At 39.3% G+C, this 14442-nt stretch overlaps 1 protein-coding gene across 1 annotated transcript in view; it reads right to left on the bottom strand.

The window, feature by feature from the left end:
- efr3a (EFR3 homolog A) overlaps positions 1-14442 on the bottom strand; it is a 93597-nt gene that overhangs the window by 53455 nt on the left and 25700 nt on the right. Inside the window, exons 3-4 of the mRNA XM_080503023.1 lie at positions 4222-4298; positions 2399-2526 (exon numbers count right to left, since the gene is read on the bottom strand). Coding sequence (XP_080359149.1) covers positions 2399-2526; positions 4222-4298 — 205 coding nt within the window. The remainder of the gene's footprint in view (positions 1-2398; positions 2527-4221; positions 4299-14442) is intronic.

Raw genomic sequence — 14442 nt, 5'->3', positions numbered from 1 at the left:
AGAGAGAGAGAGAGAGAGAGAGAGAGAGAGAGAGAGAGAGAGAGAGAGAGAGAGAGAGAGAGAGATTTTACAGCAGCTTTAGAGGTGTTTGAGAAACCCGCAATGAAGCACCTCACGGGCTGCTAATTAACCAAGAAATTCAATTAACACTTACTTATATATAGAAATGTCTTTCCTGCTCCTCAATGTCATTCTTCCCATCACACTTCAAACAAATATTCTTCTTCACCTGTGAAAAGCCGATTACCTTGCTATAAGTCTGTCCTTTCTGAGTGTTTGTAGAATGGATAAGAGACATTTGAACCAGTTACAGTTTCAGTTCAGTTATGCGTCTCTCTGCTTTTAGGATCCGGTCTAAAACTTTCCTCTTTGTCAAGTCTTACAAAAGGTTGATTCAGTTGACCTGGAAATGTTGCCCTTTTGCATTTATACATCACTTTTACAAGTTCTTGCCTATGTGCCTTGATCATCTATGGACTGATTCTGATCTGTGGCGTTTCATCTATCTACAAGAGAATATGTGGCGTGAAGAATTATGTTCCTTATCAAAGGTTCCAGGATTAGGGTTAATCTTTTTTTGGATCATACTAATTGATTGCCTTTCCTGGGTCTACAACCAGTTTTTTTTTTTTTTTTATGTTACTAACCTCTTTTCATTATCACCCACAAGTTGTGGCAGATGGTGGTGCTTCTTTGCCTGTTGTGTTTTTTTATTTTATTTTGAAAGCCACTTTCCCCTCATTGTCTACTGATGTGGATTGTTCTGACTTTTTCCACCAACGTTTCACAGAAGAGGCAACTCAATAGTCTTGAAAAAGCTTGGAAAGACCACATGTAATCAGAGGGACTCAGTTCGATATCTAGATTTGAGATGGTTTTTCATTTCATTGGTACATGGGAGAGATGATAGCTTTTTTGGGGAGAAGGATGCCGAGGATGGAGATGTCAAGAGAAAATGAAGGAAGCCAGTGAAGAGGTTCATGAATGCGGTGACCTGCGGGTGATTGCTCTGAAGGTGGAGAATTCAGGGGACAGAGGGTATTGTCGGCCCCAACCGGAAATCTCTAAGACACGAAGCAGCAGCAGCATTTCTACAGTTGGGTTTTTGTCTCAATGAGCTACATGGACTACGATCATGACTAAAGTAAAACTCTGTAATGGAAAAAAAAACAAAACAAAACAAAACAATCAGTGGAATAGAAGTCAGGAGCCTCATCTGTTTTTCGTACATTTTTATCTGGGTTGAAAGCTGCCTGTGAACTGTAGAGCACATTTGATGACAGGAATCTATGCCAGCAGCAGTCGTCTTCTATCATTTTGTGCCATCTGGGCGACAAAAGGGACTGCCAAACCCAACGACAGCTCTGCAGTTAGAGTGACGTAACAGAGCAGAGTATACAAACGCATCACTTTGCTGGGCAAACGGCGTGTTTCAAGCGACGCCAAATGGTTTTGTAATGACTGCATGCATGGCTGTAAGTGGAAGAACGAGAGAGAGAGAGAGAGAGAGAGAGAGAGAGCAAGAGAGAGAGGATGACTGTTCTGACTCTCGACTTAAACAAATTAAACAGACTTTCTCACATGAGATCACTGCATTGATTTGGTGGTCTTCTTTTAGAAATATGTTTTCATCTCAACTCATTTTGATTACTTTCCAGGGGAACCTATGGCCTAATGGTTCAGTGAAATGGACGCAAGTCCGAAATCTCTGAATCCTGTCAATTTGAATGAGGGTTTCTTTGTGTGTTAAAATACCAATTAACACTTCAAACTACAAGCTGCGTGCATTCACCGTTTGTTCTTTATTTTTCAGTTAATAGAACTTTTGTTTCCCACTCCAGATGAGCCTACTCAAAACACCATTCATTCATCAGGTGAAAGACGCACTCCAGAATATTGGAAAGTTTTTTTTCTCTTGCATATTTTGAGGAAGGTTCAATAAAATTTTGGACAAATGTTGAAATATGTCACTTTGCTTGAAGCAATAAACAGATAACAGAGGATTTTTTTTTTCTTTAAATGCATAAAACATCTCAGTCTCTCAAGGCATTTCAAGCTATTAAAATTAGCAGAAAAGGGTGATAACATTTTATATTTGGCATGATAACACTTGTGAGTGGAGAGCTTTCCTGTAAGGTGATCCTGTCTTAAGGCTAATATGATACTTTGACAAGGAAATAGATAAATATGATTGGTGAGGATTTGAGACATGGCAAAGCTTAGTTGCCATGCAAGGGGCCAGACCTGAATTCCAACCAACTTGAAGTTCACTGTCTTGCTAAAAAACTTTCTTCCACATGAACAGGAAGAAAGGGGAATTTGAATATGCAGACTGCTAGCTTTGGGAATGAAAGATGACCCAGTTTCCCTAACCAGGCCACAGCCATCCCTTACTCACCCATAACGGTGTCGCACCACATCTCGACTCAGCTTCTCAGCCAGATAAGCTCCAATCCTGTCTAGCTTCTCTGGAGCTGACACAGCATAGAAGGTGAGCTTCTCCATGTCAGATTTACTGAGGCCATCCTGAGGTAAAACACAAAACAGTCGAGATTAGAATGATTCCCAAATATACCATCCGGCTGCCACAAATAGCTCATCCACAAAAGTGGACATTTTTCTGCAAGGAGTTTGGAATAATTACCGTTGTGTTTGAAAAGACTTGAAATTCAAACACTGTTAGGCAAAAATTGTGACCACATGATTGACCAGGGAGAAGACAGTCCATGGAAGTGATTTTTCTTCAACCAATATTGTTACAATTGATTTATTTTACGTAATCAGTGTGCTAGGACTTATCGTAGACTTATTGTAAGTCTCGGCCTAATGATGGCATCAAGTGTACTGGGGAGGAGCAGTCTGAATAATGATTATAGGTTTAAGCAAAAAAAGCAAAGAATCTATACAATATGAGCCAAAAATATTTTGAAATAGCAATTTAAAGCCTTTTTTAATTTTTCTGAGCTCCCAAAGTTAACAAAGTTAATTGGTTTTCCGATATGCAAGCCAGATACATTCAATTTACCCTTTTACTTCTTAAAAAGTATGCCAGAGTGTGATGGTGACATTAAAACTGACAGCACTGTTCAACAGAGCACAAACATGTTTTGATTTGGCGCTTGTTTTTTTTTAATAACGAGTGACTGAACACCAACAATTACTGCAGAGAAACATAACAGAGCCTGGAAGTCTATGTAATTAAATATTAAACTACATGACAAACCACTGTGAACAAAAAGAGGGAAAAAAGTTTGAGTCTACTTTTGCTATAGATCATGAACTTATACACAGTTCATCACTTTTCCCCACCAGAATGAGCATGAATGATGCCCTATTTGGTTTAATGGCCCATTGGAAGCTCAGAAAGTGAATTAATTGCAGCATGTTGTTGAATACGCCAATTAACCATACGTATATGTCTATTCCTGCAATACTTAAAGAGAAGGGAGCTCATTCATGACCAGGCTGTCCCCAGAGTGTCATCAGTTCCCCGGATTCTCGGCATGTGATAATTAATTTGACAAGGTCTCCACCACTCAAGCATTTAGATTTCCCACCGCACCCATTTCCCTAAACCCAAGGTCATGAGGAAGATATGGAGGGGGAAAACGGAGAGAAAAGTATTCTCCTGTATACAGACGGAAGCACATACGTGTTAATTACTTCAATTAACAGAGGTCGAGAACTGAAACGAGTGATAACTTGTGGTCACCTGCTTAACAGAATCACAACACATGAAACGGAGATGTTTATCAAAGTGTGATGAATTCACATGTGGCTTCGTGATTACACAATTATGTGATGTGGCGGGAAAACTGTTGCTGTAATCGTCACAGTGGCACCAAATACATTTGAATACTGTGATAACAGCTGTGCATTAACATATTGTTACACAACTCTGACAGTTATCTCTGTACTGTTTTAGTTTTTTTTTTTATATTTTATTTTGTACCATTTAACTTTTGAGTTGTGGTTTGTCATTTCATTCAAAACCTTGAAACAAAGTTTTGTTGGTTGATTTTAAGCCAATCGTATTTATATTTGATGAACATTGATTACTTTTTCGCATGTTTTTTTTTGTTTTGTTTCTTAAATACAACAACTCAACTGCAACTGGCCGTTCCTGGTTGAAATACCTGCACAGCACAGTACGTTCTAGTTACAGGTGGAAAAGATAACTCATGAGCACTGTATCTAAAAGAAAGTACCAGCAATACTCACTTTAGGGTCCTCTGGAAAGATGTTGTCCACCAAGCGCTTGTACCTTGGCCTCAGTGGCCCACAGCAGCCACAGACTCCTGCAACAAACAACCAAGACATAACAGTAAGGAAAACGATGCTCTGACACATTGGACATTTGCAACAGACATAAGTTATTATCATCTTCAAAACAATGCTTACAAATATAAAATGAGTTTTGTACCTTTATCAAACCTTTGCTTTCAAATAACAACATAGCTAATGATTAGAAACATCGTCTCAGCCCTGTGAGTGGCTGAGATGATGCAAACTCACTCTACATTCAAGAGCTGTTTGTGATCGGTCATCTCCTATTGACCAACATGAATTAGCATAATTCGCAATCATCAATAAGTCAATAAGAAGCCATGAGTCATCTCGCCTGGTTAGGCAATGAGGGGTCAATAACTTAATGAAATGAAAATAAAAGTCCCCACTGGGATATTCAGTGACCAGTGAACTGGCCAAATATTGGGAGAGAAGGATGATTACAAATCCTACTTAAGACATCAGATTGAGGTGACAGAAATTACAGTGACACAAAAAAGGTCCTATTTAAGTTAAGGAATGTCTGTAGCGAATGATGTGGCAGCTCGAGACCTGGATGCATCTTCGGAAAGAATGACCAGTGTGTGGAAGAAGCAACTCACAATATTTCTCATGCAGTGTGAGACCATTAAACCATTAAAGTTGTACGAATGGAAATATTGTGTCCGCTTCTGTGTTCTGTACAGATTTGGACTATTTCCAGCTCCCACAACAATGGATCACTTTTGAGGAAAGAAACCTGCCGAGTAACCAATGTGGAGTTTCATCATATTCAAACCAACTCAGATTTTTTTCCTCCATCTATTCAATGTTCTGTAGATTTTATTTAACAACCCATGAAGCGGAAACATTTTACAAACTACAGTCCACATCTGGGACAAGCAAAAAAAAAAAAAAAAAAAACAACACTAACACATCAAACCTCCCCAGCATGTGCGCGGATGTCTTGAACGTTCCTTTCCGATCAATAGCTGTGACAGTCAATGCACAGTGCCATCAGCAGAAATGTCAGACTTTGAGCATCGGAAAGATGGCGGAGAACACAACTTAAAGGTCAGAGCAGCGTTCAGCTGTTCTGACAGGACGATCAATGTGGTAAGCCATTTAGCGTCAGGCGAAACTTCATCCCGTTCATCACAAATATCTGTGGTCCCCAGGCCCAGCATGTTCTCCGTCAAAGTATAAAAGGAGAAAGACCTCCACTATCACACAACATATACTCTTTCTCTTGGAGGTGAGGGAGTGAAAAAAACAATAAAAAAATACAGACAGATAGAAAACCTCCAAAACAATTGAACTTTCATAAAATAAAAAACAAAACAGCATCATTGACAACAATGGCTTGGGCGTGGTTTAGACAATTTAATTGTGCAAAATGCAAAGAAGTATGTTATTCAAAAAGGACGGACACATATAAGGACTTGAGTACTTCAACTAAATTATAGATGACCTAATAAACAGCTACATGTTAAAGACCAATTCTGCAGCGCAAACAACAACTTTACCTGCTCAAGTTGAAGACTTTTTATCATGAATAGTCCTGAACTGACGCTTTAAGTCACGCTTTTTGTGTCAACAGTGCTCAAATATTTATGGTAAACAAACTAATATCAGTTACAAATCAATATGTTTATTTATTGGCGTCATTGTAAAATATCAAATTATCAAAACTGATCCTCAACACGAATCAATCATGGCTGCCAGTTTGAGAAAATTAACTCAAAACAAAGACCAGTGCTTCATTGTCCAGAAGTCTCTGCTCCGAGCAACTTTACCTATTTCCGCAAATCAAAGACCTCCGAAATGAGACGAGCTCACTTCAGCATCTTCCGGCGATATTGCTTGGCTAGCACGCAGTGGTCACGATCTGATGGCAGCGTCCAGGAGTCTGTACATTAATCAACTTCATTACAGCTCGTACCAATAGCTTGTCGCCATGGCAACCTCTCCATAGCCACGGCTTTTAAAGCGTTCATAATGGATCCCACAATTACGTGCCACATTAAGGCGCATACCAGCCAAGGGGTGGGAGCCGCCATGCGAATATTAGCGTGACCTGCAGGGTTTAATGGAACTCAACTCTGATTCACCTGTTCAAAATTAAACCTGATCCAGTTTTGTTATGACATCTCATTTATATACCAAATAAAACATCATTGAAACGTAAATCTTGACCAAATACGTCTGCTTACAAGCACAGTATAGAAAAACCCATTAAAAACTAATTAACAAACTGGATGATCGAAATAAATAGATGAACAAATAACTTTATATTTAGGATGCAAGTTTGGCTTAGCTCTGTCATGCATACATTGGAGTTCATGATAGCTTTTTGGGTGTTCTGTTGTGTTGTTTGGCTGCTTCCAGTGAGCACGTACCGAGTGTCAACCTAAAACTAATTGGTTGATTCTTGAAAAACACCTCAGACATTGTGATATATGTACAGAGGCAACCATCCTTTACTTTCAGCTCTGCTCACAAAGAACACTCTTCCTTTTCTTTCTCGATGCTGACAATTTTACAACTGACTGTTTGGTTTTTTTTCTTTTTTTCTTTTTTCTGGTTGTATGCAATCACCAACTGCAAATTCACATGAATCATTTTCTTTTTTTTTTTTTCTATAAACAGATAAAATCAACAATGATCATATTCTTATATCATACCTTGTGCTCTGGGGATAATTTTCTTTTCATTTCATTAAATTGTCAAATAATACAGAAAATATTAAACACCTTATACCAGTTTCTTTCCCGCTTCATCAGATGTATAAATTAATTTAACAATGCAATCTGACACTGTCGCCTTCATGATATTAGGCTGACCTAAATTGTTTAAACACTGCTTATAACAGGAGGTTGGCCTGAAAACTGACAATCAGAAAACTAGATTATACCATAAAGCCAAGAACCACTACTTCTCATCTTAAGTGAATGGATGTTGAGACCATGAATATGAGCTCTCTCAAATTTTACAGTGTTAGTGGTCTGAAAAGCATTATGCCAGCTAATTAAATCATCAACCCCATCAGAGTACCGTCATTCATTTGTTACACCAGTTAAAGGTCCTGTTCCTTTTCCCCACACGGAGCCATACTTGTGACGTACACAAAGACTAAATTGCTCCACCACTGGAAAATTCCAGCGGCTCTTTCACATGAATGAAGGATAGTGTTTCAAGGAATGATCGGGCTTCTAGATTTCACAGTTCAAACGCTCTCAGAGGTTCTGCACGTGATCAATGATGCAAGAAAATGAGAGAAAAGGTGACAGCCAATGCTCTGAGGAGCGATCTGGTAAATCAATTCTCCCAAAATATTGGCCAAATGGTTCACAAAACCAAAATTGTAGCAAAGCACTATATCATGTACCTCCTAGTCTTACAGTGAAAGAAATCTGTAGACATCAATTATAATATGAAAGACCAGCATTCACAAACATTTGATTGAACAGAACAGCTGACCAGCAGCTAACATCATGTACCAAGGTCCTAATCTAATACATCACTGCTTTTCTGCCCTGGTTATGAGGGAAGATTTCAGAAATACTCACAACTTGCTCTTGTGTATGTAATCCTGTCAGATCACCAGTCCATTATGGGGCAAACACCCATTAAATTGCATGTCTTAGCTGCAAACCAGGATAAAGGGAAAAGAAGTATACTGTAGGAAAACATACAAACTCCACAAAGAAAGGCAGAGTAGTCCCAAAGCATTTGTTGTTCAACAGAATAACTTTTTCAATTTTGTCTGATGTTTACTTGTTTTTTCACACATGAAAACAGATGTACTTTTGTTAAAAATCCTGGTTTCCTAAAATTGGTTTTGGTGAGATGCTGGACAAAAATCAGTTATCCAAAGTTGGTCCAAACATAGATGAGCTTGTTAAAAGAAGTCCAACTTTAAACGTAGCCAAGTTACAGAAAACTGTCAACACATCTGAGATGTCGAAGGTTGATCCATGTAAACACACGAGACATGCTGGGTTCCTATGGAGTCGCAATGTGCATGTTTATAGATGGTGAAAAAGTGAAAACACCTGAGTCTGCACCTCTCCTCCAAGGGGCAGTCAGGGACAGCAGATGGATGGGCCTGGAGGACGTGCAGCAGCTTTCCATCCTCATTATAATCTCTCCGCTATGCCAATGTACAGCCTACAGCTTAATAAAGGCTTGGTCTGAGTGTCTCACTGAGGATGCGTGTGCACTCATGATAATACTGCCTGATACCTCGACTTGAACTCCAAAAGTCTTTTTTGTTACATGGTAACATGGACAACTTTGAAGAACCTTTTTTTGTTTGTCCGTTTTGAACTAAAAGTTTGAATCCAGATATATGAAGGTTTTAGGATTTATCAGGGGATAGTGTGTATATCTGGTGAACAATGAGCATATGAATGATATATGTTATTCCTCTGTCTCCAAAAATACACATTTTGAATGTTGTCAGCCCAACTGAAGGATGATATACTGTTTACTTCCATAGGTATGGTTTAGTAGGGCTCAACTACACCTACGGGACACAGAAGGTAAAACAGATGGTCATCTCGAGAGGCTGTAGTAAATATAAAAGCATCAGAAGATATATTATAGTAGACCACAAACCCCAAACCTGGAGTTCATCATGTTGGTTTGGGAGAGGAAGAAATAAACGAATGAACAATACATATCGGATGATAACAATATATAATTATTCAAATTATTGATTGACTTTCCTTCTCAAAGCATGTTGGAAGACTGTCAGGTTGGCTAATTTACAACAAACCTCCTTTAAAAATACTTAAAATAACATTCTTGGCAAAAATGCGCCACACACTCTCACACACAATTTCTGACTGCTTCGATGTGAAAAGCCAACTATGTACAATGTCTTGACCGCCTGCGATCCTATAGCTCAGATAGGTTTCCTGTTGTATGCAGCTGACTGCACTTAGCCCTGATCAACTTGTTTATTTGTGGGGCTCCAGTGGCAGAAAATGAATGACAGCAGCTCCAAATTACATTAAAACCCATTCTGGCAAAGAGCACCATTGCTTCAGTGCTGTAATAGAGGCGATGCATCAATTTAACTGTCTGGCTATAGATCTTCACAGAAGGCTGCATAATCGCAGAGTGAGAGGGCCTCGAATCGAAAGATTGTGGTGGTCACGCGCACTGATAAATCACAGCCGAAGACAACAACCTCAACTGGCTGAGAGGAGGTCATTACAGGGGATTGAATCCATCATCCTGCAGCTCGGAAACACAAAGGAAGGAGAAATTAATACAAATGTATGTGCGTATGCAGCTGCCTGCATTCACATAAAGTGAGATATCAACAACATCACACAAGCTCCTATAAAAAAAGAACATTCCCACAGTGGAAGATCTGTATGGTCACTGAAAGCACAAACCCCCAATAAATAGTCTTGTAAATTAGAGATGACTTGACACACTCTAAAAAAATAATTGAAAGAATGAGAGTTGCTGCTGTAAAGTGATCATTTGCAACCATTTCCTTTTAATAGCTCACATCAATACTTTGTGTCAATACCATATTTGGGGAACATTAACCTTCTTGAAAATGAAGCGTAAAAATTGTAACTCGTCAGTGATCAGTCCCCATGACCGCTTAATGAGTCATAATGGGTACATGCCAAAATAACAGCATGTTAAATGTAGCGCAAATACAGAAGTAACTCAGCTGATCAGTGCAAACTTTGGTGAAATCATGTGTTTGTTTAAATGGTTCGCATCGTCAGTTAGGATATAATTGGGCTTTCGCTCCCAATGTCATTTTGAATATAAATATCCCAATGACCAAAATAATGACTTTTTCTAATTTATTCATGTGGTTGATAATGACCAACTGAGCCAAAGGTGATGTGAGAATAAACACGTAGTCACATTATGGATATGAAACAAATTGTGTCAATGACAATCTATAGAGTTCCTTTCTGTTTCGTGGCCAACATCAAATACTTTAAGAAAGTGATAATGTGTTCAGCAAATTGCTCCAGCTTGATCTAGCATCCAGGCATCTTCATTACCCATTTTATCTATATTAAGGTAGCGAGGTACTGCCTACACAGGTCACTAATCTATACTATGGATAACACAGAGAACAAATCAACAATCCATAAACACCTACAAGAAATGTTGTCGTTTATTTGCTAATGAAATCGTGGCAAAGCTGGACAAGGAGAGTATACAAACTTCAGAAGAGCTCTGTGGCCTTGCCTCGATGAGGATAAACTGTAAAACACCATTGTTCAGCCCAAAATTGGCCATATTAAAAAAAACAAAAAAAACAAGACACTGCCAGAAAGCTGAATACTAACTTTTCACAATTCGTACTAAAATCTCACTACAAGTGGAGTTTTTTTATGATCCCTGAATCTGTGGCCTAACTTCCCTTCAGAAAAAGATTTCTGGATATGTATCTTATTGAGCGGTTTCGTATTCTACAAGGTCGTGGAATTTGAGAGTTTTGGATTGTATAAATAGCTGAGTAATGAGTTCCTGAAAATTTATATTATGAATGATCTGAACAGCACACTTTTGATGAATGCTAACTATCAATAGAAGACTCTCATAACCCTTAGCAGTTTTGGAAAAAAAACAAACAATTTCACAAAAGACTACCACGATTAAAACTTAAACTTCTCACCCAATCTTTTACAACAAGATAAATATTTGATCATTAATAAAATGGAACTCAAAATGTATGATTTAATTATTTGGAAAATCTCTATACCAACTGTAAAGCTCTTTTTCTTGCTTTGATTTTGTCCCAGATTTTGTCAGTTTAAAATCTCTGACAGAAACAACCTTGATTTGTTAAACTGTAAAGGAAAACAAACTGTTACTACAACCTCTCGATGAGTCCAGATGTGACGTACCAGAGTTCAAAAGGCCTCGTCTGTTAGTGGCTCGGCTGTAGTTGAAAGTGCCATCAGCTTCTGTTGGTGGGACCTGCCTGTACCTCCTCAGAATCGCTCTTCTTACATAGATGCGAAAAGACATGACTAAGATAAACGGATCTCAACAAGTGACACTGTTTTAGTCATCAGACATGGACAGGTACAACCCCTCTTCTTCTCAAAGTAAATCCATCAAAAATGAGTCGGAGCAAAGCAAAGTTAACCCAGCAACTTTTAGTTTCTACGTCTCCGGGTAAAGCTGACAACAGGACTGAACAATACAAACAGGATCCGAGTTTCCCCTGTTTACGGTTCCTTCCTGCCACTGGTTCAACATCACCAGTGTGATGGACAACCAGTTCAGCCAACGGGTGGCGAGCTTCATCACCTGGGATTGCCCCACTTTCTGACAGAGGAGACGAGATGCCGCCGGGTCTAATGTGGGCCTGTCCACAGCGGCTCGGGTTACAAGCACTCTCTGTTCACAAGAAAAACGAGATCCAACGCAGGGAAGAAGACAAAACAGGGCCAGAAAGAGGCTCCTAAGTTTCTATGATCAATACTTTTAGTGATCATAATCAGAAAATCTGAAGAAAAAAAAAAACCTCAAATGCAACTGAATTGTAGTAAACATGCAGAATGTTTTCTCTCTAAAAATATCAGGAAAGAAGAAGCTTATCTTCTCATATCAAATGACAGGATCTGAGAAGAACAAGAGAGATCACAACAGGAGGCCCTTTGCACATGTCAAAGAAAACAATTAGGACACTTTCCTCAGCATTTGGCTTCACTGCCATGTTCTGGTGAAGACAATGGAGAGGTGAACTACTGTCAGACAACCAGGGCAGTTCCAAGCAGAAAAAAAAGCTGAAAAATAAACAAAAGATTGTTTCGTTCATTCAGCTCAGACACTGGAAAAGAAATATTGTTGTTTTACTGACAGTAACAATATGAAAGCAGTGCAAAAAGCCTTATTTGGCCACATGCTGGTGTTCAGAGTCAGGCTAAGTCTCCAGGCTCTCCTTTTGTAACTTCCTCAGAGGTCAAATAGAGAACCCAATGAGAAGAGAGAGGTAAAACATACTTTTCTTTAAAGGGTTTCATCAACTCTCCAAAAAATGACAGGTATTTCCAACATTTTGCGGCATCTTTACGCCACCCCCATCGTTTCTAACACACACACACACACACACACACACACACACACACACACACACACACACACACACACACACACACACACACACACACACACACACACACACACACACACACACACACACACACACACACACACACACACACACACACACACACACACACACACAAAACACAGTAAATCTCACCTCCTGTAGCGCTCCGTCCTTTAATCTACACCCAGCCTGTCTGCAAGGCACGTAATCTAGAAGATTAAAGAATGCCCTCACCCCTGTGGATTAATTCTCTGGCCTTTGACAAGCAGATGAAAGGTATAACGCCATTCCTTCTCCAGGCTGTCAATCAGTCGCCTAACAATATCACTCTCACACACAGTGCACTGTTCCACTGAACTTCTTAGAGTCGGACACCGAGTGAGCACATTGTTAATGCACTCCCTTGTGTGGCTGTTGCAAGCCTGTCCTTGTACACGAGAAACATAAATAAAAAGTCTGTGAGTCAAGAGGCAGAACCTTGATTTAAATGAGCTATGAGTAAGGTCGGCATGGCATAGTAGTGGAGCGGGTCGAACAGAAGCATGTACATACGATCGATGGATGACAGGGTCCTGGTAGAAAGCAGTGAGCGACACAAATACAGCGTTGTCTAATGTGAAACAATCCCCTCAATTAGGGACTGAAGAAAAGTACAGAGAATTGGATTGATAGAGTTAATATAAAGCTTCACGCAGGGAGGTTTTCATAAGCACCAATGTTGATCTACAGGAACATCGTGTTCTACAAGACATGGTTTGTTGGCCAACCACAAAAGAACAGAAGTGGCACCATTATGCATTAAATCCAAACAGAGCATCTCAATATTTTTTTCTCAAAGCCAGAAAGAACGCTTACTAAATTGTACCATAATTGAAGGGAGAGGAAAATGCAACTGCTTTACTTTGTCACAATACTCGCAACGGTCACTAGAGATACCAATCACCCCCTATATCCGACTCCAGAAGGGTGCTGTCATTCCCTTTTTCCCCCATATGTATAAGACTCACAAAAACCAAACATCATTGCCTATCTAAATTTGAATACAAGTCTTTGGATAACTATGCTAGCTGCTGCCAAATCATAATTGGGGTATGTAAGAGAAAAGAGCAAAGAAAACCTGAAATTTGAGATCATCAGTTTGAGCTGAACACTAAACCAAGACCGTATAAGAAATAGAAACCATGACTGTCAGAGGAAAGTAGACCTTTAAATATTGAGGTTTTTTTTTTTAACATTTAAGCAGTAGCTGGCAAAATAACAGATCTATTCCCACTATAAAACACAGACGCGAGTTTGTTGGGAATTAATACAAACAAGAGAGGCCTAAATATGTCAGCTTTTTTTTTTTTTTTTACAAATGCAGTGTTTGTCTCAGTCAAAAAAAAAAAAGTAGCTGTGAATGACTGGTGTGCTCATTGACTTGCATCATCACGTCCTGCTTTTGAACCTTGAAGGGCACATGGACAAAAACAGATGATGACCCATAAATTTACAGCCTCCCTGCTGCTCTGCTGCAGTCCCAGCCAGACGAATATCTAAATTTATGCTGCTTAAAAAACTGTTTTTGTTCTCTCTTTCAGTGGCCTGGAGTTCAAGCCATGATTCGCGGTTTGTCAGCAGGATTTATCCAACTGCCTGACACACTATTTCTCAAGGTCTCTTTCATATTTTTCATTTAACAGCAGAAGCGAGGCAGAGTGTGCATGTCACTTCTGCAATGAGGCGGCCGAAACTGAATGGAGCTGGAGCGATAACATCCAGGGAGCTCTCTCATAAAACTTGGTTCATCTCGAAAAATGGCATGTCTTCACTTCTGAAATTCTCAGATTCAATGACCTGGACCAAAATACTCATATTTGTTCAGCTAGGATTTGACAGCAGTTCTACTTTACAAAACACAAGCTAAAATATGCTTGATATGAGAGCAGCAATGTTCCATTGACAATGTCTTTTTGTAAGATTACAGTATCGAGGTCATTGAAGTCAAGTAACTTCTGAAGCGTGCAAACACTTCTACGCGATTTAGTTGACACTATTCAATCTGATCCAAGCCCTTGTAAAGAACA

This window comes from Blennius ocellaris, assembly GCF_963422515.1.
Source record: "Blennius ocellaris genome assembly, chromosome: 10".
Classification (NCBI taxonomy): Eukaryota; Metazoa; Chordata; class Actinopteri; order Blenniiformes; family Blenniidae; genus Blennius; species Blennius ocellaris.
This window is presented reverse-complemented; position numbering and strand designations above follow the sequence as displayed.